Raw genomic sequence first — 27,265 nt, forward strand, 5'->3', positions numbered from 1 at the left:
AGGTTTTCAGAAGACCAAGGGAATTCCTAACATTAATGCTTCCTGTAGCCCAGCATCTCCCACTTTTGTGGTACATATGGGCTATTCTTCTTTGACTGGTTCACATGTATTCCACTCAGATAAGTGCATGCCCAGAGCTGGAGAGTTTTCTGTAGTAACATGCATCAGTCTGGTGCCTGCACCATGCACTTCCTGGTGGTCTCTTAAAAGGCTATTTAAGCACAGCAGTGCTCTGACCTCTTTCAATTCTTTCTCACTTCAAGTGGCCTGAGTCAGAACTTCCCGTGCGGTTTACCTCATGGTTACTATGCAGTGAGGAATTCTCTTTCTATATCTGCTAGTATTGTTAGTTTTTCTAGTGTAGTAATAATTTGTAGTAGTGCATGTAGTTAGTGATAGTTTGATAACTTTTGTTTTTTAGTAGAAGATAGTGCCTGGTGGCATGCCATCACTGGCTTCAAACAAACAGAGATCCACACATGCTCTGTTTCTTATGCCTTGATGAGCTGCATATCAGAGAGAGGTGCGGTATTTGTTGTTCCTTTAAAAGGAGAACACAAATCTCTAGAGACTTATGCCTCAAACAGCACCTCAAGCAGCAGGTAATATGATCTTCTTTGGCACTGGGGCCTATGGTTGGTCATCCAGCCTCACAACAGGCTTCTGAATGGTAACAAGTCTCAGAGAGGCCTCTGACTCAGACTCCTCTCCACGGAAGAGAAGGAATTGATCCTCCTCTACAGGTCTTTCATGAAAGAGAGCCCATAAACTAGACAGGAGCCGTGCCAAATCCAAGAGACTTTCCCTCTACCTGAAAGAGAGACTATGAAAACTGGTAAGATTCCTCTGGTGCACAGAGTAGAGCCCGGCCTTCATCCCATGTCTCCTTGGTTCCAAGACGGGACTATACCAGTACTGTACCATTGACTCCGACACTGTTACAGGGATAGCAGGTGAGTCCAGTACCAATAGACGTGACTTCAGCATGGGTCCTTTTGGTGCCACCGATCCCACAGGACTTTCAAGTGGCATTTGTCCTGGTTGGCCTATCTGTCACAAGTTTTCCAATGGCACAAGACTATAACTTAAGATTTGCCTTCAGCCTTTCTGGTTCCATCAAGTTTTGCAACCTCTACATGCAATCCACAAATGGTACGAAGTATTTGTTTCAACACAGAAAGACAATAAAAATACTTCTCCGGCACCAACTTCGGTACCACTGTTTACTAGATTGGTACTGTCTCTGACTTTGACTTCTGTGCTGATGCTTTGTACAGTGCCTCCAGCTTCAGCACCAAATTGGCCATCTGTTTTGATATCAGTACCAATAGAAAGGCTGTTCCTGGCAGTTTCAGGTAGTTTGCCACTGCTGTTTGTCCCTCAAATCCCACTCCTTCACTATGATCTGCATAGGTTTGAGATGCTTGACTACATGGTCTCATGTACTTACATACTATTGCATTGAGAGGCTGCGTCTGCACATTCTCCAGAGTTGACTAAAGTTGGTCTACCAACTGAATTTTCATTTATTATATAAGTTGGCCAGGGTTCCCCAGATGGCTCTGATGTCCCGGTGTCACAGCCAAGTCATAAGCAGCAAGACCTAGTGATTAGAGCTGGGGTCCACAGTCATGGGACAGGAGTCAAGAATCAGCCAGGTCAGGATACAAATTTGAGAGGAAAGCCACAAACTGATAACTGGAGTCATGCCAGGTCAGGATACCAGGGGGTCAGAGGCAGGTGACAAACTGGAGATCAGAACCATGGGTCAAGAGTCAGAATCTGAAGGTTTTTCAGGACCTCATGAGATTACCTGATACTTCAGACATCTCATTAGAGATAATCCAGAATAAACAGCACAAGGCATTGGACATTCTACAACTCTCTCAGTCAGGTAGACTAACCCTATCTATTAATAAAGGACTGTTGCTCAGACCATATGACACACTTCTGTGTCTATCTCTGAGACCTCCAAATGTGCAGACAGGAAATACCAGGTACCAGTTAAGAGTTACGGATATTTTTTTCAACACCCCACTCAAGAGATCCTGGGTTGTCCAGGCCATACATGAGAGTCAAAAAACAGCAGACCAGAGAAAAAGTTCCAAAGAAACTGGACCTCTTGGGTTGGAAAGTCTACTTCTCATGAGCCTTCAACTTAGAATAATTAATGATTAAGCACTTGCAAAATATGACTTCCTACTGTGGGACAGACTCCCACAGGACATGTTCCCTAAAGAATATCAAGAGCAGATAAGATCACCTATGACCGAGGGTCAACTTCAGAGCAGAACAACACTCCAGACAGTGATTGATGTCTCAGATATGGAGACAAAGACCACAGCTATGGCTGTGACAATGAGGCGGTCATCCTGGTTCCAGATTTCTGGCATTCTTTGTGAAGTCCAAGTGACTATAAAGGATTCAGCATTTCAACAGATTGATCTTCTCAACAATATCATTAACGAAGAATTATGTTCTCTGAAAAATTCCTGCATGGTCCTCTGTTTACTGGATCTCCATGTTCCAGCTCAGAATCACAAGCAATATCAATAACAGTGGCCTCAATTCTCATTCAAATACAGGCTTCAACAGTTTCAAGAACATCTTTCACTGAGGAAGAGACCATAATTCCACTAAAGGCACTCATTGATCTCCCCCTCAGCAGCTCCACAACAAGGGCAAGTGCCCAGAAACAATACTGATGTGATTTTCGAGAGCCCAGCTTGAGCATCTATGGATACGTCTCCTTCAGCTCAGTTTGGCAACTGCTTGTTTTATTTCAAGGAATCTTAGCTTGAAGATTACCTTTGACCAGTGGATCCTCAAGATCTGTGAACCATCAAGTTTCAGACTGAGCCCATGTCCTCCTCTCCTCCCTGTCCCAATCTCTCTTCAGGGACCCTTCTCATGAGACACCTTTGCAACAAGAAGTCAACACCTTACTACAGCTGGGAGCAGTAGAGGTGGTACCTCAAGAATTCAGCTGGAAAGACTTTTACTTCCAGATTTCTTAATCCAAAAGAAGAAAGAGGGATGTAGACTCATCCTAGACCTTTGATGTCTTAATCTCTTCATTCATAGTTTCAAATTCAGGGTGGTTGCCTTAGCCTCTGTTATCCCCACCTTGGATCCTTTGGATTGGTTCATGGCTCTCATCCTGCAAAATGCGTGTTTTCACAGCTCGAAAAGTTCTGGCACACAGAACATTTCTACAGTTTAAAGTAGAGATATTTGAGTACAAATACAAAGCACTACCCTTTAGTCTGTCCACCGTTCCAAGGGTGCTTATCAAAGTCGTCACTGTGATTGAAGCCCACTTAAGAAGGCAAGGAATCCAGATTATTTTATCTGCACAACTGGCTGATATGGGCTACACCCCTGCAGCAGTTCACTGGCTCCATTCAAAAGGCTCTAGAACCTCTTTGTTACCCTGGGTCTTGAGGTCAACAGGGCTAGTGAACACAATTGGCTCAGGTATGCATAGATATTATATTCTTCTCATCCCTTCCATCAAAGACCCTAATCATGGATGCCTACACCATCTTCAGGTTCAAGGGAAATGGTTGATACACAAGACTTTCCTTCACATCAGTATGCTAGAACTCAGAGCTCTTTGGCTGCCCCTCCTATGGAGACTTACCATACCAGTGCCTACAGACAATACCATGGCAGTGCATTACATGAATAGGCGAGGAGGAGTCTGGTCTTCCCCTGCAGTGTAAAGAAACCTTGCATCTATGAACTTGGAGTATTCAGCCTCATATCATCCTGATAGATTTCCATCTTTTGGGTCTTCAGAATGCTGTGATAGATTGGCTCAGCAGAGACCTCTCAGAAAACCCTGAATGATCCCTCAAACTTTATTGTCCAAAATGCGTTCCACAGAAGGGGATACCTGGTGATAGCTCTATACATGACATGCCACAACAACAGATGCCAGAGGTTTTTCTCCAGAGGAGGTAAGAGCCCAGGATCCCTCACAGATGCCTTTCTCTTCCCTTGGACTGCAGACCTCATGTATGTTTTTCTAACAATATCCATGACGTCCAAAGCCTTATGGAAGCTTGGATAACACTCAGATTGTCAATCTGATAGCCTCATCTTGGGCCAGGCAGCTCTAGTTCTCTTAACTGGCCCTGCTTGACTTACTGTTTCAGGACTATTGTCAGGTCCTCCATTCAGACCCAGACTCCACATGTTACAGTCTGGGTGCTGATTGACTGACTTCTGCTGAAAGGAATTGCTCACTGGCAATCCTAAAGTTCTCACTTCAGAGTTGGAAGCCTTCCACAAGACAAATTTACTAATCCAAAGAAGACCTTTCTCCATGTAGTCTGAACAGCAGCATTTGGGACTTCTGCAAACAATGGTCCCAAATGTATTGAACTGTTTACTCCTCACTGAAACAGTCAGATATGTCTCTTATCTAGATTAAGGGTTATCTCCCTGCCGGAGGACCACATGTTATTCTCTCAGTCTACTGTACTGAGATTTCTTAAAGGACTGACTTATGCCTTTCCACCAATCAGAGAACCCCTTGCTTCGTGGGATCTCAGTGTAGTGCCTACTTGCTTAATGGTTCCTCCCTTCAAGCAAATGGCTCCCTGCTGATACTGTCACCTTTCTATGAAGACATCTTTCCTGTTGGCCGTAACATTGGCCAGGAGAAAAGGGGAAATTCAGGCTCTCCTGACAGAACCCTCCATACAATTTTTCACAAGGATAAGATCACCCTGAGGCCTCATCCTAAATTCCTGCCTAAAGTTGTCTCAGATTTTCACTTTAATCAATCTATTAATCTCCCAGCCTTTCCCCCCAAGACCTCATTCTTCCCTAACCAGAGTAAAACTTCATATGCTAGATGTGGTTAGCACATTGTCCTTTTACATAGTCAAGATTAGATTAGTTAGACCTCACCAAGACTATTTGTTGTGTTTGCAAAATGGAAAGGGATAACCAGTTTATTCACAGAGACTATCCAAATTGTTTTTGGACTTTATACATTCTTGCTATGGGTTAGTGAAGCGAGATTCACCTGGTCACAAGGTCTTACTCAACCTGAGTTTAGGCAGCTTCTGTCAGTCTTTGACCAATGTTCCCTTGACTGAGGTTTGTAGAGCGGTGATTTAGAATTCAATCCATACTTACACCATTCACTATGCCTTGGTATAGGCCCCTAGATCAGATGCAGACTTTGGTAGAATGGTCTTTCAATAGATATTTTAGTAGGACCCGTCTTAGACATGTCCAAGAACAGTATATTGCTTGTTAGTCACCAAAAATAGTGTGGATAATCACTCTAGAAGAAAGTACATTTATTTATATCACAGTAACTGTGGTTCTTTCAGATGTATTATCTTCACATTTTCCATTACTTGCCCTCCATCCCTGCCAAATGAGAGTCCTGACACTTGGGATACTTACCGGAAAAAGAACTGATAGGCAGTTGAGGCCACCCTGCCCTTTATACCCTCAGCTGGTCACAAGGGCTGGCAGAGTGTAGGAATGGCCCAAAGTACACTCATACCTCAAAATAATCGAATCTCACACACATTGGGTGCCTCTGCATCAGGACTGGCGTCTATGTGGACAATATATCTTGAAGACGTACAGTTCAGGGAAGACGTATAGGGAAGACTGATGTTCCAGAATCTCCAAGACCTTGAGGAGAGGAGGTCACAACATCAACAAACAGGCTATGCCAGCCTTTGACCAATCTCCCTGCATCTGAAGAAGGTCTGCTAGTGAGAAGCACTGTGCTAATAGAACATTACTGTCTGGCTTCTTGACAGCAGTTCCAGCTCTTACTGTATGAGAGACCTGAAGACTGAGAACTGATGAGGTTGCAACCCCCTATTATCTTAAGTATCTTAATTTTCTTTTTCTATTTTTATTAGCCGAGAAACGTCCCAGCCTTTTATTTTAGGATGTGAAAGTGTAGTATGTACATGCGCAGGCCCACCAATAGCAATTCCGGGCCCCAGGGCAGAACAGTCAATGGGCGCTCTTCTGGCATGGCCAGGGCTTCCACAGGCCACCTGGCTGCCTTCGCTACTGCTGATACCACCCCTTGTGCACCCAGGAGCTCTGCAGCCCGCCAGGGCAATTTAAAAAGGCCCAGGGCTCCTGAGCCCTTTTAAATCACCCAGGCTCCTGAGCAATTTCCCTCTTCCCCCCGTCAGTAGGCCTGTACATGCATCTGTGTCTGAGCACCCATAAAGACCACAAGGGGAAGGCACCAAACAGGAAAGCTCCCCAAGTTTAAACAGCCCTAAATATTGTCTCATAGAGCAAACTAATATGAATAGTTTTATCTTTAAAAGTCTTGATGATAGACTTTAAATTATCTGTAATTTCTGGTAAAATAAGCATTGCCCAACCTTCTGCTTTTCAAGAGTGTTTCATTAAAAATCTGTATTATAATATCTTTGTTGTGGAGAAGGAGGAAAAGGTTAGCCATCACATAAGAATAGAATTCTAGGAAGGAAGCATTATAATTGGTTTCTCGGGTTGTGGTTTAGACATTAAACGATTTGCTTTCAGTATTAAACTCTTGACCCACTTTAAACCAAAGATCTGATAGACTTTGGTGTAAAAATCTTTATTTGGGATTTATAACCAAATGTTCAACCATATTTTTAGAATCCTCTTTAGAATGTATAAGTATTGATTTTGGCATTAATTTCATTTAATTAATTTGATGATTAAATTCCAATCCAATATTGAATCTAATTTATTGATTTCATTGTTGTAATGTTCCATTTTTAGTTTAATATTACTATTAACAGTTTAGCTTTGATTGTTTTATTGATTTTACTTTTCTTTAAAATTTTAAATAAAATGATATTGAACCACATTTCCTTCAATAAGTAATGTCGGACCAGAACCTTTGAGGATCTTGTTGTGCATTGGCTAGTCAAACTAAAAACCTGACCAACTCCCCATAATTAGTCGTTGGTTCTCAAATGGTGTAAAGGGGTCCTAAATGTCCCATTTCTCGCTGAGGTAGCATTTCTTGTGGTGTAAGCATTGGAGAAGAAATTTAAAATGCAGGTAAAATTATTTCAGATAATTAAAATGAGAATTTTTTTTAAAATGTAACTTCATTGAGTGACTCAGAATAATTTTGTCTCCTTTATTTTACCTTCTCCAATTTACTTCTTTTACATTTCTTTTTGATTATATTCAGACAGGATCTAAATATTTTTATTTGTTGCAGGAATGTAAAGAGGTAGTTGCATATTTCAGTCATCAGTTACTAGACAGTCTGTTGAAAGCCACCCGGCTATCTTTGGATACTCTTAAAAAAAGAATGTTTGTTTCAAGGTAAGTTGCAAGTGAAGTAGTTCTTCAGTAAAACAGCTTAGAGAGTAATACTGAGGTAGTATTATGAATATCCATTTAGTTTCTTTATCTTTGTTATCAAGAATTTATATGAAAGACTAAGGGAAAATGCATTTATGTTAATTGATTGTAATTCATTTCTTCTAGTACTAACAGATGCTACGTCCTTTTTCCATGAACCAAGCCTTCTACCTTTTAATATACCTTCCTATTTTCAATAGAAAAAATAAGGAGTTTTGGCAGTGTAACATATTTCAAATTCATTATTTTTTGTTTGTTTTTTCTGGTGGCACTCACAATACGCTAGGTGGTTTCTGGAAATTAGAGAAAGAATTAAACTTGCTTTACATAGCTCACATTTTAACAATGGACAGACAGATTAACAAAAGCTTTTTCCTTCATTCATTCAACCAGGATTTTCCTTCAATCCTAAGGAAGGTCATCCGGTGACAGTTTTCATAGCAGATATATCTGTGAATGCCATGTGCTTTGACTTTAGAACAGTGACCTCAAACTCTGAAGCCAAGTGCTAGATCTCGCTTCATCCATAGATAGTAAACAAACACTCTCCGCAAATATTTTGTGCTTCCAAGTTCAAAGAATCCCTGCTTTTCTGAGAAAAGATGGTGAAACAATTGTGGCTTACAGTGCCCCAACCCAAACAGTTGCTTCCTCTGTCAGCCAACAAACCAAGAAGAGAATAAAGATTTTCCTCAGTGCAGAGTCACTCCTTTTGTTCATACTCAGGGCAAAGATACCAGAGAAAGGAGAACACTTGTAGTGTTTTCTTGGATTGCAGATGCAATCCTTGGAGTAGAGTCTAGGATTCCAAAACTAGAGTTATCTCAGATGCCCCCTAGACGTGGGATCAACTATCCACAGAGATTTGGGTCAGTTCTGTAATAACAGCAGACACTTTGGGGAAACTGTCCCTGCTTAGGAGATTGGTCCTCCCCCATTTCATGCAACAAAATATGGGAAATATCCCTTTGGAAGAACTGGACTTGTTCAGTGAAAAGACACCACTCTAGAAATTAAAGGATTCCTGATCAATCCTGGTCTGTACACCAGCCTTCCTATGGAAGACCCTTTTCCATTTTCAACATAAGGGCAAACAGTAGTAGTAGACTATAGCTTGGTCCACAGGTTCCTCAATGAGACAGTTGTTTACTAGAAAATAGAGGTCTAGACATCAGAAAAAAAAGTCTTTATGTGGTTCAATTTCTGAATCTTCCTCAAAGAAGCAAATCTAGGGGCACTCTTGAATTTTCTAAACTTGCAGATTTTAATTTCCCTTCCATTTCTTCTTGAGGAATCACTATTTTTTTCATGATGGCGTGGATTGAACCTCAGACAAATGGATTTTGGAAATTCTCTGACAAGCAGAGTGATCCTTAGGATTTATAGGGCTCTACGCAGTATTATTAAACTGGTGTCCCTATGCCCAATGGTAGCCAGAGCTCACAGCCTGTGTGTGCCTATGTTGCATATGCCTGAGGATGGCCCTGCTGACAAGATTGTGTAATCCAACTCCTACACATAACATCTGGCCGCTGCCTGCCTTCAGAGATCTTCCCATTGCAGACATATATAAAGCAGCTATTCTTCCCATTTTTATAAAATATTTTTGCTTGGGTTTGGCTTCAAGTTTCAGGCTTCTCATACCCAAAATTTATTTCCAAGGTAGGGAAATCCAAATTCTCGCTATAGCCCTACCACCACTGCCAAGAAAACAAAAATGTTCAGGATGTGGTTTTTCTTTATTTGGCCAATTTCCTTTCAATAGTTTTTTTCTTTCTAATTGCTTTCTCCTCCTACAGACTTTAATATATCTAGTTTCTTGTGCTGGATGTTTAAGAGGTGTCTTATCATTGTGCTTGTTGCAGCTTTGTCCTTTGGGAAGGTGAGGGGGGACATGACTCATGCTTTTGGCTGCAAAGTGAAATCTTGGACCCAGTGTAGTCGATAGGAATTTTGGCTTCTACTTCAGTGGAGTCAGAATTTCAGCACAGGTACCCTGCACAGAAGGAATCTTGAGAGAAGGAAATTACGTAGTAGTTTTTCTAGTTCACTAAATATATCATCTTGAAGAATTCTCACTCACCTAGCCACTACATTTTAGAATTTGGAAACTGTTCTTCTTCGAGTGCTGTCCCTGTGGGTGCTCCACTCCAGGTGACGCCATTGCATTTTAGAATTTGGAAACTGTCTGTTTTAAAGTGTCCTGATTCTTGCAACTTGTTTTCATTTTTTTTGTCTTTGGAGTATGTTTTTAATCATGTGTTGATCATTTTATATTGGTTTATCATCGTGGCAATTTCACTTTCCACTCTATTGAAGGACCTGATTGAAATGCTTGATGAGCAGATTTCATTATTTTGGGGAGTCATCCATCACACTTAAACAAGTACTGACTGGAAGGCTCTAAGGGCAGTGGCTAGGTCCAGGGTGACATGTGACTATCTTTGGTAGGGATGGTGGTGCTCTTGGCTGCTACCACTACCCTTAGACATTAAAAACTTTTAGAACTAGGGCATTCTGTCTGTCCTGTGTTACAGAGCTGAGATCCTGGGGTGAGAATTCTCCAAAATGATTTCAGAGATGCCTAATTTCAAGGGAAGTAATTTCCTTTTACAATAACTCAAATGATGATGGCATTATAATTGAAAAGTTTTATGGTGAAGTATATATAATGTAGTTCAATTTTATTTTCAGCACCAGTACCTTTGGACGAACGGCTTTTTTTGCTCAGGCAAGCAAATCTGAAGAGGTTGTTTCTTTCCTAAAAGCTGAAGTGCATCTTGCTATTCCTAATGTGGTAAGCAATTTGTGATATTATATTTAGCAAAGTAAGAAGATGCTATCTAAGAATTACATTTCCATATCCCCACTTGTGAGATGTGTGATTCCTGTGCTGACCTTGAAGCCATCTAAAAGAACAGTGACTGCTGGGGCAAGGAAGGTGTCCCCTTGGTAAAATGTATTCACAGCCTGACATCCTCAGTTCCCTCTTACAGTGGCCAGCTGCTGAGATCAGAACCATTTATATAGTGTAGTATTTGTCAGCAACTATGTTTCATATTTGTTCATTTCTGGTTTTTTTATTGTTGTATTTGGCTGTTAATTTCTCCCTTATTTTTGGTGTTTGAAATGTTAGATTGGTTCTTTTTTATATTAACGCTTTGGTTGTTTTATGACTGGGTCAGGGCGCCGCCACTGGCAGGCAGCCCAGGGGTTCCCCTGGGTCAGCGCACTGCCGGTGGCAGGCAGCCCAGGGGTTGTTCCCCTGGCTCAGCACATCACCGCCGGCAGGCAGCCCGCCCAGGGGTCCCCTGGGTCAGTGCGCTGGCGGCAGCAAACAGCCTGCCCAGGGGTTCCCCTAGGTCAGTGCACCGCCGCTGGCAGGCAGCCCAGGGGTTCCCCTGGGTCAGTGTGCCGCTGACAGCCCAGGGGTTCGGGCTGCCGGCGGCACGCTGACCCAGGGGAACCCCTGGGCTGCCTGCCGGCGGCTCAGACTCCCTCTCCCTCCCAGCGCAGCAGCTGCTCCATCCCATGCCATTCTTCTCATTGCCGGCGGTGACGCTGGTGGCTGGGCAGAACTCCCCAACTCTGCTTAGCACACGTGGCACGAGCCCGGCGACAGCCGACAGCTGGGCTTCTGGAGCAGAGGTGAGCTGGGGTGGAGGTGTTGGACGGCTCCCTGGGGTGGGGGGAGCTGCCACGGGAGGTGGCGCCTCAGGGTGGAGGAGGGAGCTGCCACGGGGGTGCGCCTCAGGGCGGAGCTGCCACGGGGCTTGACAGGGGGGGCACATGGTGGCAGTTTCGCCAAGGGCGTGAAACTTTCTTGCACCGGCCCTGATTCAAGACCATAGTGGACTTCATTACCCAGTTACAGGCTCACCAAAACATCAACAAGGGTGTGCTTCAGGCCTCTGGGACACATGGTCTCCTGAACCTACATGACACAGTTTGCTAGACTTCACCTATGTTCCATAGAGGGGTAGTTAAAAATCAGTGTATTTTCCCAGAAAGAATCACATGGACATGTAAAGGACACTTGCAATTGATGTTATCTTCTTATTAGACTGGCAGAAAGACCCACATCAAGTGGAAAAGGAGTTCTCTTCTCCTGGCTTCTGTCTACCAATAATTTAGTGACAGTTATGCCTCCATTCAAGGATGGGAAGCTCACTCAGATTACCTATAAATACAAGACATCTGGTAGTTTTATTGTATTATTTCAATAGAACTACCAGTTTTAGGAAGTCATTTTGGTAATTTGTTACACTATGACCTTTATGATTCTTAGTATATGTGCTCAGACTCTTTCCAGGAGTGTTAAACAATGTATCATTTAATGGTATGAGTAAGCTGTAGTCCCTGTGCCACCTATTGTAAGGTTTCTTTGTACTAGGGCAGTGACAGTGTCTTTTGCTTGCCTTAAACATGTTCCTATTGAAGAAATCTGTAAATCTGCTCCTTGGAAGTCAGTCAATATCTTTAATAAATATTATGCTTTGAATTTGCCTTCAAGAGCAGATTTAGATTTGATGATGCTTCAAACTTTATTTAATTAGGACTCTCTTCCACATCCTGAATTTTCAGCACTGCTTGCCATGAATCCAACAAATTTAATAAATGTTAAATTTAAAAGAAATGCAAACATTGAGATATGGAAATGCACATTTAGGGTACCCAGACTACCATAACTCTGCTTCATAGTGATACCATGGGGGTGGGTGGGAGGAGGAGGAGAAAAATCTGTGTCTTTAAAAATAAATTTAATCAAATCTGGGACCAAAAACATGAATATGCCTTAATCATAATTGTATGATTATTGCATTGTGACACTACAGGACATTTTCAGAAAAGGTCTTGCTCCTGGTAATGATGCTGAAGAAGTTGATTTAAGTTTTGCAAATCCAGAAGTGAAGGTTTTTGAACCTGTATCTGTCTTTGTCAGCTCCTTTAAGGATTCCAGCCAGGAACCTTGGATAATTCAGCTTCTCTCATGGCTACTCCTGAATTAGAAGGGTCTGAAGCTTAGTCTGTCAGTCTTGGCAATACATGGGTGTGAAGGTCTGACAAATCTCACACTGGTTGGGGGGATGAACTTCCTCCAGACAGAATAGGTAGCTGGTGAGGACACTCAACTTCAGAAATATTCCTGGGCAGGCAGTGCAATCCTTTAATTTTGAGGGTGGAGGGGTGGGGGTCAGCACCAGCAATGGCACTGTGTAGTTGGACACAAGAAAGGTAATATTCTGTGGCCAGCAATAGGGCAATGTCACATATGTCCATCCCTGGGTAAAACAGGAGCTTGGGACAATTGTGATTCAGAGGAGTGCTTCTGAGTCACAATCATTTCGAGCTTCTACAGAGTGGCACAACTATGTAGCATCCTTAGCAGGGACTATGACGAAAGGCTCAATGTAGCCCTTGGAAAATTAAGTTATGGTGCATTTATTTAAACAACATTTTTTATATTTTGTGCAGGTAATGGTTCCTAGTTTAGATGATATTCAGCAAGTCATCAATCGCATGATCCAATTAACGTTGGAAGTAAGTCGTGGAGTCGCACATTGGGGACAGCAACACTTACAAAAATCAAGTATATTACTGAACAGAAATGTACCTATTGTCTCTTCATCACCCAGTATGGTAGCAGGGAAAGCAGCCAAAAAAGAAGAAAGTAAGGCTTTTTGCTTACTTTAACTTTTTTCTTCTAATAAAATGTCTTTGCTTCTGAATATTTCATGATTATTCTCACTTGGTTTGAAAGGGACCTAATGTATATTCTTTTGGATTACCTTACCTATTTGTACTTTAATTTAGACAGATGTATTTAACAGAAGTGGCTATTCCAAACTCATGAAAGTAGTAAGAAACTAAGCAATAATCAGATAAACTATTGCATAATATAAATATTGTCACAGTATAAATTTCCCCTTTAATCTCAAGCAACATAAACTTGTTAGTGTTACCTTTACGTACTGCTCCTACTTTCTTAGTACCGAAGAATGTAGCCCATCATGTTATTGGATAAAATAAAAAGTTATGCAAACTTCATTCACTGGACAGTTAACATGGGAATGAGTAGCAGTGCTGTTATTAGGATTCAGGTCACTGCCATTACAATTGAAAGATTTCATTATTATCTGCATTCCTAAAGTGGACATATGCAGAATAATTGCCAGCATTATTAAGAGACAGGAAGGATGCTAGAGTGGTTAGGTCACTAGGTAGGATTTACGAGACCTGGGTTCAGTAACCTGCTCTATCACAAGCTTTCTGTCTGTGCTTCAATTCTGCATCTGTAATATATGCATCTGTATACATATGCATCTGTAAATACAGGATAGCAGTACTTCTGTAACTCACAAGAGTGTAGTAAGGATAAATACGCTAAAGATTGTGGGATGCTTCGATGCTGAGGTGATGGTGGCCATATAAGTAACTTAAATAGGCAACTAGATTGTCATTTAATTCACGAGGGGCATATGTTGCACAGAATTTTAAGAGTTCAATTATAATATGTCATGATATGAGAGAATGTAGGGATGCATAAAGCATTACTTGCAGGGCCAGCCTTAGGGCAGGGCAATGTGGGTGCCCACCCAGGGCGCTGTAGCCAGGAGGGCACTGTGATGCATAGGCCAGGGGCTTGGGCTTCCCCTCGCTGCCTGCGGAGTGCAGCCTGGCATGGAGCATTGCATACGCTTCCCTGCTCCTGAGTGGAGGCCACCTGCTCGCTGCCCTGCGTGGTTTCCTAAGCTGGTTCCAAGTTCTGCCTCTGCACTCTGCGACTTCTAGCCAGACCCTTTCCTCCTTTCTCCCCCTTGATTGTCCCAGCCCTGCTCCTCCTCTTTTCATGAGTGGCCTGAATGAAAGCCATTCAGCCCAATGGAATGTGAGCGTGGCGTCTCAGCCAGCCAATTGGAGCTGGAAGTTGCCGCCTCTTCTAGATTGGGATGGGAAAGGAAGGGTCTGGGAATTAAAACTGCAGAGCAGAGAGATCAGTAAGTCTTACGGGGTCCTGACCCTGTGCCCCAGATTCCAACCTCCTAAAGCTGCCAGGGAACCTCCTCTCTGTGCCCCCATCTCCCAGCCCTTCCAGCTCCTGAGGCCCCTTCCCTGTGCCCCCAGCTCCTAGTCTCCCCCAGCTCCCAGGGGACTGCTTCTTGTTCCCCCAGCAACCAGCTGCCCCATCTTCCAAGGGACCCCTCCCTGCACCTCTGCGTCCCAGCTCACCCAACTCCCAGGGGCCCCTCTCTGTGCTCCAAGAGCTTGGGGGACCCCTCCCTGTGGTCCCAGCTCCCAGGGACCCCTTCCTATGCCCCTAGCTGCACCTCCCCTTTGGCTGCCAACCCTCTGGCAGAGCAGCTGGATGCCGTGCTGAGTGGGAGAGTTTGGGAGGTGCAGGAGAAATACGACACTGCCCCAGAGCCCTGTCACCCTGTGAGAGTGCAGAAGACCGCATACTGCATTGTCTTGGCTGTCTTGCTCAATGACCAAATGAGGGAATCCCTGTAACACTTGCTGGGGGAGTCAAAGTGACTTCTGTGGGGTTTCCTATGATGCCCATCTCTGTGGCATCCAGATGTGAGTCACTGCAGGAAAGGATTGGCCATATGTGTGGATGATGTGGGCTGGGGTGGTGCGTTGGTTAAGAGGCAAGAAGCAGGGTGGGCCTGGAGTGCGAGGTCATAGAAGGGAGTTTGGGGCAATGAGGGGTGGGGGAAGAGGCAGTGGGGGCTTGGGCGATGGGTTAGGGTAGAGAGCCGGGGAAGGCAGCTGGGGTCAGGGGCGCCAAAATACAAGTTTGTCCAGGGTGCTATTTTCCCTAAGGCAGGCCCTGATTACTTCATGAAAATATTTTTGACTCTGTTAAAGAAAACATGAGAAAATATCATAACAATAATTGTCAACAAAAATATTGGGAATCACACTTTTAAAACTGTGTTCAAGTGTATGTAAATTAGGGCTGCAGATTAATCACAGTTCACGCATGTGATTAAGGCAAAACAAATTAACTAGATTAAAAAATAGCGATTAATCACATTTTAAATCATACTCTTAATAATAAAATACCAATTTAAATTTATTATAAATATTTTTAGATGTTTTTCTACATTTTCAAGTATATTGATTTCATTTACAACACAATACAAAAGTGTACAGTGCTCACTTTATCTTATTGTTTTTATTACAAATATTTGTACTGTAGTGTAATCTTTTATCATGAAATATCTTGCAAATGTAGAATTATTATTTGTTACATAATTTCACTCAAAACCAAAACAATGTAAAGCTTTAGAGCCTACATGTCCATTCTGTCCTCCCCTTTGTTCAGCCAATTGCTAAGACAAACAAGGTTTTTTACATTTATGAGAGATAATGCTGCCCGCTTCTTAATTATGTCACCTGAAAGTGAGAACAGGCATTCTCATGGCACTGTTGTAACTGGCGTTGTAAGGTATTTATGTGCCAGATATGCTAAAATTCATATGTCCGTACATGCTTTGACTTGCAGGCTCTAAAGTTTTACATTGTTTTGTTTTTTGAGTGTGGTTACGTAAAAAAGCACCCTACATTTCTAAGTTGCACTTTCACAATAAAGAGATTAAACTACAGTACTTTTATGAAGTGAATTGAAAAATACTGTTATGTTCTTTATCTTTTTTACAGTGCAAATATTTATAATAAAAAATAATACAAGGTGAGCACTGTACACGTTGTATTCTGTGTTGTAATTGAAATCAATATATTTGAAAAGGTAGGAAAACATCCAAAATATTTATAATAAATTTCAATTAGTATTCTATTATTGTTCAACAGTGCGATTAAAACTGCAATTAATCTTGACTATTTTTTTAATCCCACAATTAATTGTAATTTTTTTTTAATCGTTTGACATCCCTAATGGACTTGTATGTACTAACCTCTCACATATAGAAATTGAAGTTAAAATGAGTCTCTTGGGCGACAAGTGACATTTACAGCTCCTTAAACTACATATTTTGGCACAGTTTGCTTAGAAAAAGGTCTTTCATGAAATAACAATGGTATCACATATAAGACATAAAGTACCTCATACTGTTTGAGAGAGCTTGTATGGTTAAATATTTGAAATGTATGGTTTTAACAAACCTAACAAATATCACTTTACATAAAATAACATCAAAACTGTGCTAGCTGTGCTCTTTACAAGAAGAATGAAGACAAAGTCCCTGAACATTTAAAATGCAAATACGCAACATACAGATAGAGGATAGGGGAATGGGATGCAACAGCCCAAGCAATAATGAAGTACAGATTACAGATTTTGAAACTTCCACAATTTTTGGTTTAACTCTTTTGTCTTCTGTTTTGTTACAAATATATTGGGAGAAAATTATAGTTTTATATTTTTGGAAATGTGAAGGTGGATTTTAATGGTTTGTTAACTTTTATGTAAATTGTTTATTTTACAGAAGTACTTGATGAGATTCCTGTAAGAAAGCTAAGAAATTTTTATCCAGGTGTCGCAGAACACAAAGATATTTCTAAACTAGTTGTGCTCCTCTCCTCATCTGTAAATTCCGTAAGAAAAGCAGCTAGTGAAGCACTGCAAGACTTTCACAAATATAAGGTTCTGTGGACAGAAGACAGAGATGCTAAAGTTCAGGTAAATTTATTGATGAGCATTTCTAGAGGAATATCCTCTATAACAGGGGTACACAGAGGTCTTCCAGGGGGTATGTCAACTCATCTAGATTTTTGCCTAGTTTTACGACAGGATCTAGAGCCGTGCAGTGGGACAGGGGTCCCACAGGTCTCACCGGACCCACTGCCATAATACCAGGAGCAGGATAAAAATTCAACAAACAAGGCGGGAGCGGGTGGAAAAGGGTATTATGGGGTGGGTTGGAAGCAGGATTAAAAAAAATAGTCCTCCCTTGCCACAAACAACTTGAACGCCCTGGCCAGCAGCCACTGCTTTCTGAACGCCCAGCTCTGAAGGCAGTACTGCCGTCAGCAGCAGCGCAGAAATAAGGGGGGCAATACAATACCGCTGCCATCTGGCCACTGAATGACAAGGCTCACAAGTGAAAAACTGGCTCAATATCACACTGAAATGTAAGTAAAATATTTGTATTCCAGGGGGTTTTATTTTATAATTATATGGCAAAAATGAGAATGTAAGCCATTTTTCAGTAATAATGTATTTTGACACTTTTGTATTTTTATGTCTGATTTTATAAGCAAGTAGTTTTTAAGTGAGGTGAAACTTGGGGTACATAAGACAAATCAGACTCCTGAAAGGGATATAGTACTCTGGAAAGGTTGAGAACCACTACTCTATAAGTCTCTTCATCTTCTGAAATAAGAAAACAACTAAAGAAGATTGGAGGAAAAGGATGTGGAAATAAATTGATTAACAGCTGAAAGAAATCACTATGACCTTACAGCAACAGGAATAAACTATATATATTGTATTTTTCCTAAGTAGGAGCACCCCACAAGTGAGGTGAGTTAGGGTATATTTACACTGCGATTAAACACCCACGACTGGCTTGTGTCAGCTGACTCGGGCTCATGAGGTTTGAGGTGCGGGGTTGTAAAATTGCAGTTCAGGCTCAGGATGGAGCCTAGGCTCTGGGACCCTCCCCCTTTGCAGGGTCCCAAAGCTTTGGCTCCAGCCCAAGCTCAAAAGTCTACACTGCAATTTTACAGCCCAGTAGCGTGAGCCTGAGTCAGCTGGTCATAATTCAGGCATGGATGTTTAATTGCAGTGTAGATATACCCTTAATGGCTTTATAGCACTATAATTATGAGAATTCCCTAGCCACACATTGGGAATGTGGGTGCCAGAAGTTCAGTTTCTGATATTATGGTGAGCAGCACTAAAAATGGAAATTTACTGCAGCATAATATTCTTTTACCATGACATTTACTTTTACGATTGCATTTTCGGTTAATTATACTTAGAATTAAAAATACCTCAAATACTGCAATTAATTAAACTACTCTGAGTATTTATGTCCAGAATTTTGTGGCACCTAGCATGCTTAATGTTAGAGAGGGATATATATTTCTTGATAAAATAATATTTTGTAAGAATGTTCCTTGAAAAAAGCACAAAAGTGGGAGCAGCTAGAGAAAGGGATATAAATAAGACTGAACTGCTATTGTTTCTGCTTTGTGTATTGCAAGTATGGGCTCCTACTTTGGGAGACAGATGCTTCCAGATGCATTCAGATAGAACTCTTGGAAAGGCAGTGTCCTCTGGAACCATGAATGTACCTAGCCCCAGCTGTCATTTAGCTCCTCCTCACCCCTGTCAACATAAGGTCAGAAGCTCCAGTCTTCACATTCAATCTTTCATTGGCTTTTCATTTTAAAAATCTCTAAAATAACCATTTGTACTGAGCTATTTTTTGTGTTTTCTCTGTTTTTATAATTAGGCGAGGTAGATTTAGGTAGTTCCACACTGTTGCATAGTCTCTGCAGTTGTCTTTGGTTCTCTGCCCTGTTATATGCTAGCTTGTTAACCCTGTTCTTCAGTTCTGGTCTGTTCATTGATGTAATTAACATTATTAGATTTTAAGGCCAGAAGGATCATTAGATCATCTAGTCTAACCTTCTATATAATGCAAGTTATCAAACCTTACCCTTGCATTGTGCTGAGTAACTTGTATTTGATTAAAGCATATTTTACAGAAAAAAGAACAGGAGTACTTGTGGCACCTTAGAGACTAACAAATTCATTTGAGCATAAGCTTTCGTGGGCTACAGCCCACTTCTGCGGATGCATAGAATGGAACATATATGGAGGAGATATATGTACACATACAGAGAGCATGAAAAGGTGGGAGTTGTCTTACCAACTCTGAGAGGCCAATTAAGTAAGAGAAAAAAACTTTTGAAGTGGTAATCAAGATCGCCCAGCCTGTAGCTAGCAATCCATATTCCCTCCGCTCCTAGGCCGTGCTGGCTGAGCAGCTGAGGTGGCCCTTGTCTGTCCCTGTGACACGATGGACCAAGGCTCCCCTCCCTCCCCTGGCCCCTGTGTCTGACTGGACCAAGCCCTCCTCTCCTGCTTGGTGCTGGGATGGAGACACACTCACCTGAGCACCTCTCCCTTAGTCCCCTAAGGCACAGAGCTCACCCCAGTCTCTCTTCCTTTCCCACTTCCCTCCCAGGCGTGGAGCTGATCTGAGCCCCTTTTCCTCCTCCCCCTGCATGAGGGAGCCCACTCACCCAAGCCCCTCTTTCCCATGAGGGACATAGCTCACCTGAACCCCTCTCCCTTCCCCTTACTCGCTGAGCTGGTCCAAGCGCCTCTCCCATCCCCCATGCAGGGCTGGCCCAAGCCACTCGCTGAAGTACCCCTCCTCCCTTGTGCAGGGCTGGCCCGAGCCCCACCGCTCACCACCACCACTCTCAATTGCCGCTGCTCACCCCTCCCCAAGCTCCTTTTTGTCAAAACTGGGTATTATCCTGTTGGGTCTTGCCAACTGGTGATCAGGCAGGGGGCAAGGCTCCATAGCGGGAGGGAGGTTGTGGGGGGCTCAAATGTTCTTTGAGCCCAGGGCCCCAATGTATCTTAATCCACCTCTGACTATGGACCCTGGTAGGGCTGTGGGAGAAAGGAGCATCACTCCTCTGGCAAATGTAAAGTCAGATACCTTTCTGCAGACCTGACCAAAAAGAAGGCTGAAATTGCTTCATCACTCTCACACAGTGAGAACACCACAATCCAAATTGGATATTGCTGGAGCCCTGAGAGCTCATTGCACTGTACTCTTAAGACTGTCTCAGGGACTGAGACAACCTCTGCACCAGTTTGCATGACATCATCTTTCTCAGTACTTTAATCATGTATGGAGCAGGAGATCCCCAGGTAACAGCAGAGCCAGACTCTGTTACTCTCCACTCTGCTGAAAATCTCAGCTATGGCACTGACTATCACTGCTGCATGAGCACATCTTCATCACCAAGCAAGACGGATTCCATGATGCTCCCTGGAATCCTGGCTAGGTTAGATCCTCCTTTCTGATTCTGAAATACCAGGGAAGGGTCCTGTATATACTCCCCAAGGTTTCATTCATGGGAGCCTTATGCATCAAGAGGAAATCAAGGGCCTCCTATTCACCACATACATTAAGTATTTACAGGGAAAAACATAATTCCTGATTCACTCCACTTTGACCTCCAGATCCCTTTCCTTACTGCATGCCTTCATGACCTTTTTGAAGTCGTTGGGGCTTACACAATGCCAGATAACGCCCTCTTCTGAACTTCCGTCTAGGGTTAGGAACACCTCCCTTTTCCTTTTCCAGGAGCTAAGTAGCTGAGATTCCTATATGTCAGACTGAGCATACAGAGAAAATTTCTGAGAGGAACTTCCTTCTGTGGAGGAACACACTATATCAGCTGGCATCTCATCATTGTCCCAGACGAAGCAGTGGTTCCATCCACACCAAACCAGTTGGATGACTAAGAACTTTGAGGACTTAATCTGCCATATTGAGGAGTCTCTCTAAATACCTGGGGACATACTAGAAGAGAGCTCCCACAATCTCTTTGATATACTGCATGCTTCCATGCCTGGTCAGCTACTGCTAGCTCTTAATGACAAAAAACATCTGCCAAACTTTGGCATCTATTGCACCAACCTCTGAGAAAGAGGAGAAGAGGTACCAGGTACTGTCCACTGGATTTGTATACCTATCTGCGCACCTATACTTGGTTCCATAGTGGTTGTGGCAGCACAGAAGAGGAACACACAACATCCAAATATGACACCTTCTTTTGCCACTTGAACTTCAAAGTGCTAACTAAGGGCTCCATAATTTCATTGCTAGATCCACAGGACTGGATTGTAACTCTTGCTTTGCAAGATGCATACTTCCATATCTCCAGTCACATCTCTCATAGAAAATGCCAAAGGTTTCAAGGAGAGGCTCACTACCAATTCAGGGTTCTACACTTTAGACTATTGACAACACTGAGCGGCACCAAATGCTTATCAGTGTTAGTGTCTCATCTCAGAAATGAGGAGTAACAGTAACCCTGGTCCGAGGGAAATAATATCAACAAGTGGAGAATTCCGTTCATCAAATTATCTGACACTTTCTTGAGTTAGGCCTGAAAATCAACAACAGCAAAAAATTCCATAATAGAATCATCAAGGTCTGATGCTTCTTTTGGCAGAGCTGTAGTACAATCTTTACACAGATTCTGAGCACCCATCTCCTTGCATCAGATCACCGCTTATGAGACTCCAAGAGTGGAATATATGTAGACAAGCTTGAAGAAGAAATGGTTACTTCCCTTACAGTAACTGTAGTTCATGCAGCTTGCCTTCTCAGTATGTCCAGCTTCCCCTCACTGCCTGTCCTGTATGCATTTTCATGGAAGGAACCTGCAAAAGAGAGGTGTCAGACATACGGAGAGTATATTGAGAAAGAGAGGCTGGCACGGAGCCTAAAGTTGATCTGTACTCAGATAAGAGACTGGGAGTAGAGGAAGGAGCTTTCATCCCTTGATACTCAGTCAAGACAGAGGAGGGAAAGGTGGGACACTCAGCAGTGAGAAGGAGTTGGGGCCACTTCAAGAGAAGAGTTGGAGTATGCTTGTCTTCAGGATTCTAAAAGTAAAATCTTTCAAGCAGAATTTTGTGCTAAAATATGACATAACAGTATGGTGTACATTGGCTAACACTGAGTTATTTTATAGCTCTGCCTTGGTTTTTTCCCTTTTTTAAAACAAAACAGTAATTATGTGCCCAGCTGCACATCAAAAATTACATATTTACTCTAAGATTTATAGTCTAAGAAGAAATTCTAGATAATTAATACATCCACAACAACAATGAATATATAATTTGCTATTTTAATGTGCTGAGGACCAAATTTTCAAAGGCCCGTGTAATGGTAAAACCAAGCACATAGACAGTTGCAGGACAAAATCCTATAGTTGCATGTACATACTGATACTTGTGCATGGAATTACTCAATTTGTCCATACAGTTGTGGGAAGCACACAGCTATTTGATGCAGCTCTTTCATTGTGTGGTTATGATGGAGTGTTTATCTCTTACTAGCCCTAAAGGAGCAAAGGTGCCCAATAGGGGCCAATTAAACTAGAAAACTGCACCTGGAGGGAAATTTAGGCTTAACAAACAAGCACTAATTGAAGATTGAGCCCATCTGGGCAGAAGTAGATAAGCCTTGTGTAAAGCCAGGATGTGAGAGCAGAAGAGGGCTGCAATGTGGAAGTCTGCAGTCACTCTCTGGGTCTAGTCAGGAGAGAAGAAGAAATCTCAGGGTGGAGCAGAAGCTCTGGGATCCTGACCCTAAGGGATGGGGGTTTACCTAAAGGGGTGGAGAAGGAAAGCCTGAGAAGGTAGGGTATGAAAGAGCCCAGGGAAACAGCTGCTTAAGTCTATACAGTCCCCATCTTTGCAGATGTTTCCCTGGGCTTCTTTCTATCCCAGCCTTCTTAGAGTTTCTTTCCTCACAACTTCTCTGGGGTTGACCCTTCTTCCAAGGCTCGAATTCCAGGGCTTATTTTCCCCATGGTTTTCCTCCTCCCCACCTCTGCTCCTGGAGAATGACTTCAGAGTCTCTCCCTGCATCCTCCTGCTATTGCAAACCTCCTCTAATCATTTTCCATCTTCTCCCTCAGCTGGACTTCATCTGCAATTAATACTTATAATTCCCTGAGTCTCCTGTCAGGTGTAACTGTAAAGGTTAAGTGTCTCCTCCTTGACCACCTTAACCCCTTCAGGGCTAATGTGGGGTGAACACCCCATTACTGCAGGGAGTTCAAAATTTGGCCTTTTAGGTTCAGAACTTTTACACATTCAAAATGTGATATATAATATTAAGATTTGTTTTACTGGTGAGATAAAAAGACCATTTATTAACTGAGAGTTTAAACTACCCACAGCAATTTCTGGCTAACAGTCCCTCTCTGACTGAAATCAGAGCAGAAATTCTTCATTATGCTACTTTTGAACAAGAGATTGAGGATTTAAAACCTACTATTCTTGTAGGTCCAATTGAATTACATACAGGTAAGAAAATTTCTCTTTTTTCTTTGTACATAATATAATATAATAAATGAATATAATATTTATATTTAGGGCCTTACCAAATTTGTTGTCCATGTCGGTCAATTTCACAGTCATAGGATTTTAAAAATCATAAATTTCGTTATTTCAGGTATTTAAATCTGAAATTTGATGGTGTTATGATTGAAGAGGTCCTGACCAAAAAGGAGTTGGAAGTGAGGAGGTCCTCAAGGAGGGGTTGCGGTGCTGCTACTATTACTTCTGTGCTGCTGCTCTCAGAGTGCCACTTTCAGAGCTGGGCGCCCAGCCAACAGCTGCCCTGCCAGACACCTGGCTCTTAAGGCAGTGCAGAAGTAAGAGTAGCAATACCATGACTCCCCTAAAATAATCTTGTGACCCCCTTGCAGCTCCCTTTTGGATCAGGGCCCCCAATTTGAGAAAAGCTGGTCTCCCCAGTGAAATCTTTATAGTATAGGGTAAAAGCACACAAAAGAGCACCAGATTTCATGGTGGAGAAACTAGATTTCATGGTCCATGATGCATTTTTCATGGCTGTGAATTTGGTGGGGCCCTACCCATAGGAGCTTTAAAAACTGTATATCCTGGTCAATGATAATTCCTGAGATGGACTCCTATGTTAGATGCCTTATATACCTGGGTGAGACCCCTTCTGTGTCCTCATGTGCAATTTGCTGTGCCTTTACTCCCTGTGCCTGGAGGGAGATGTTTGATTCCTTTGGTGTACATGGTTTCTAGAGCCTACAACAATGGCTAATGCAGCTGTTCCATTGGGAGTAGTAAAGCCAGCCTCTGTGGTGAGGTTTTCCCAAAAGAGGCCTATCCATCTTGGTACTTTCCTGCATGTCAGGTCTGAGATCTGCTCTCCAAGACCATCCTCTGTTGTTGAACTTTTCTGCGAAGCACCACTAATGCTGGACAAAGGCTTCTTGGCACTGTGCGAGGCAGAAGAAGCCCTCATCAGAGTTGAGTACCCAGCTGGCACCAACATCATTAGTACTGACTGGCATCAAGACTTTGGCTCCAAATTCCCTGCTGAAACCCCTTGGATCAAGAAGTTGCAGAAGAGGAGGCATTCTGGTCTGTAACAGGGTTATAAGCTGAAAAAGAAGACACATTGTTTTGTTTCCTCACCTCCTTCAATGAATGTGAGCTTCAGATTGTGACATTGCACTCTATATGATTTTATAAAAATATGCTAATTAGTGTGAATATAATGTAACTGGAATATGCTTCATGCAAAAGGTCTCATAAGGTATCATTACAAAGCTTATAATCTACTGAGTGTGGTCATCCTATTTGTATAAATGTATCACTCTTGTATAAGAAACTAGAAATATGAAATATAACTCTGAGGGCCTATTGTAATTATGCAAAGGGTGGGCCAATAATGGTGGTTTAGAATCTTGATGGCTCCCATCAACCAGGACAATTGACTGTAGATGGTTCTGTTTTACTTGTAAGTCTTCCTGTATATGTGCGTGCTGGCAAGTGGGAAATGAAGTCTTACAGTGACATGTGATCATGTCATCTGAACTGGAATTCATCCTTAACCTGGTGCTTTTCCATTGAGAAGGAAGGGGTGGGAACCGAGAGAGGGATAAAGGATTCCTTCCTTATGCAAAAGATATATAAGTGGGTGGAACAGAACAAAGGGGGCCAGCCATCATGAGGAATCCCCTAGCTGCCACCTGAGCTGGAACAAGGGCTGTACCAGGGGAAAGGATTGTGCCCAGACTAGGAAGTCATCCAGTCTGTGAAAGAAACCTATTGAAACATCTCTGAGGGGGAGATTTCATCTGTATTTAGTTTTATTACTGTATTAGGCTTAGGTTTGTGTGTTTTATTTTATTTTACTTGGTAATTCACTTTGTTCTGCCTGCTGTTACTTGGAACCACTTAAATCCTACTTTCTGTATTTAATAAAATAACTTTTTGCTTTTTAATTAACCCAGATTATGTATTAATAACTGGGGGGAGGGAGAACAGCTGTGCATACCTCTCTATCAATGTTATAGAGAGTGAACAATTTATGAGTTTACCTTATATAAGCTTTATACCGGGTAAAACGGAATTTATTTGGGGTTTGGACCCCGTTGGGAGTTGGGCATCTGAGTGTTAAAGACAGGAACACTTCTTAAATTGCTTTCAGTTAAGTCTGCAGCTTTGGGGCACGTGATTCAGATGCTGGATCTGTGTAGGAGCAGACTGGCATGTCTGGCTCAACAAGACAGGGTGCTGGAGACCCAAGTTGGCAGGGAAAGCAAGGACAGAAGTAGTCTTGGCACATCAGTTGGCAGTTCCCAAGGGGATTTCTGTGCTCCAACCCATCACACAGATATCCCTTGCTGATGCCAGCATCGCCTTTGGCTGACACCACTGGGGTCAGAAATTTCAGCATAGTCAAATATGGATTATTCTTGTGTGCATACCAGCAACACGAACTACAGCTTTGTACACTATTGGAGGCTTTCATTAAGGCTGCTCACTATGCCTCCAAATGCCTTTCTGTTGCATGACTGCAGCTCCAGTCTTCCAGAATCTCCTTGGAGTGTATGATCTCTCTCTCTCTCTGAAAGTGATCATGGAAGGCTTACCATTATGGGAGCTTACAATACAGACAGATGTGAAAGGGCCTCATTTAAGATCCTGTCCATCTCCTATTGAGGTACAACCCCTCTATGTGTTAGGGTGCCACCTCTCACCTTGTACATGTTAGTTTGAACAAACATTTCTATCCATCATATTACCCTTTTGCCCCTGTCTTTAAGATGGGTCAGTGTGTTCCTTGTTATCTGTGTGGAATGTGCAAGTATTGGCGTTTTCTTGGTACTATCCTGGCAGATGTTTATATCTCTAGTGTCCAGTACCTTTTAGGTATGTGTATTTTTGCAACATTAGCCCTCTCCTTGCCAGACTCTGAGCAGAGCCTAACTCTTGCTCACAGTTTAATGTTTCTTTATGTTAACATACACAATTTTTATGTTAACAAAGTCTTGACCATTACTTTAGTTCAGGCCTTAGGCCTCATACCGCACCTCTGATACAAGGGTTTATGTTTCAAGGCCTCATCTTACTACAGCCTGGATCTTAGGGACCCTTCCATGTGACGAATAAGAAAAATCTGGAGCTTCGAGCAGAACCTCGTATGGTAAATTTTCATTTTTTAGATTTCCAAACAAAATTCGTCTCAAATTTCAGTTGTCTTATTATCTCAAGGGAGAGTTCTGATGCAACACAACTTGCAAACTATTCAGTCATCCTGCTCACTCTATACTATTTTTCAAGGAAAGTGTTGAATCAAGCCCTCCTTTCTTTTTGAGGATCACATTCTGCTTATATTTGAGGGAGTGGAAGAAGTTACCTCTGTCCTGAGAGTGATATCTATAGTCAAAGGGGGCTATGCTTACAGATCTTGTCAAGTCCTTAACTTGAGTCCTTCCAAAGCTCTTCATCACATCCGTCCAAAGGAAACAGAAGGAAAAGTCAGCTCTCTTCCCTTTATGATTCACAGATGGTCAGAAGAAACAAGATCAGTGTTTTATCTCAGCTGTTTAAATCAGTTTTTCTAATATAAAAACTTGTAGAGGAAGCTTTTGTTCTTTGAGTAGTGTCCCTGTGGGTGCTCCACTTCAGGTGTTGGTGCATCCCTGTGCCATAGATCAGAGATTTTCAGTAGCAAAGCTCAGTCACGGCGCACATGCCATTGGCGCCTCATCTAGCTTGCACACAACCCGACTCTTTCGGTTCCTTCTGAACTGTCCTTGGCTGAAGACAGAGCTCAGTGGCAGTGCTACCTCTTTGTTAAATCTAGAAAGAAATAAGTTAGCAGTAGTT

The 27,265-nt window shown here is 42.4% G+C and overlaps 1 protein-coding gene across 1 annotated transcript in view; it reads left to right on the top strand.

Moving 5' to 3' along the window:
• Nucleotides 1-27,265, top strand: part of DNAH8 (dynein axonemal heavy chain 8) — a 567,023-nt gene that overhangs the window by 165,877 nt on the left and 373,881 nt on the right. Inside the window, 5 exon segments of the mRNA XM_030557275.1 lie at nt 7,223-7,329; nt 10,063-10,165; nt 12,844-13,039; nt 16,821-17,014; nt 23,287-23,413. Of these exon segments, the coding sequence (XP_030413135.1) occupies nt 7,223-7,329; nt 10,063-10,165; nt 12,844-13,039; nt 16,821-17,014; nt 23,287-23,413 (727 nt within the window).

The sequence above is a fragment of the Gopherus evgoodei genome, chromosome 3 (assembly GCF_007399415.2).
Source record: "Gopherus evgoodei ecotype Sinaloan lineage chromosome 3, rGopEvg1_v1.p, whole genome shotgun sequence".
Classification (NCBI taxonomy): Eukaryota; Metazoa; Chordata; order Testudines; family Testudinidae; genus Gopherus; species Gopherus evgoodei.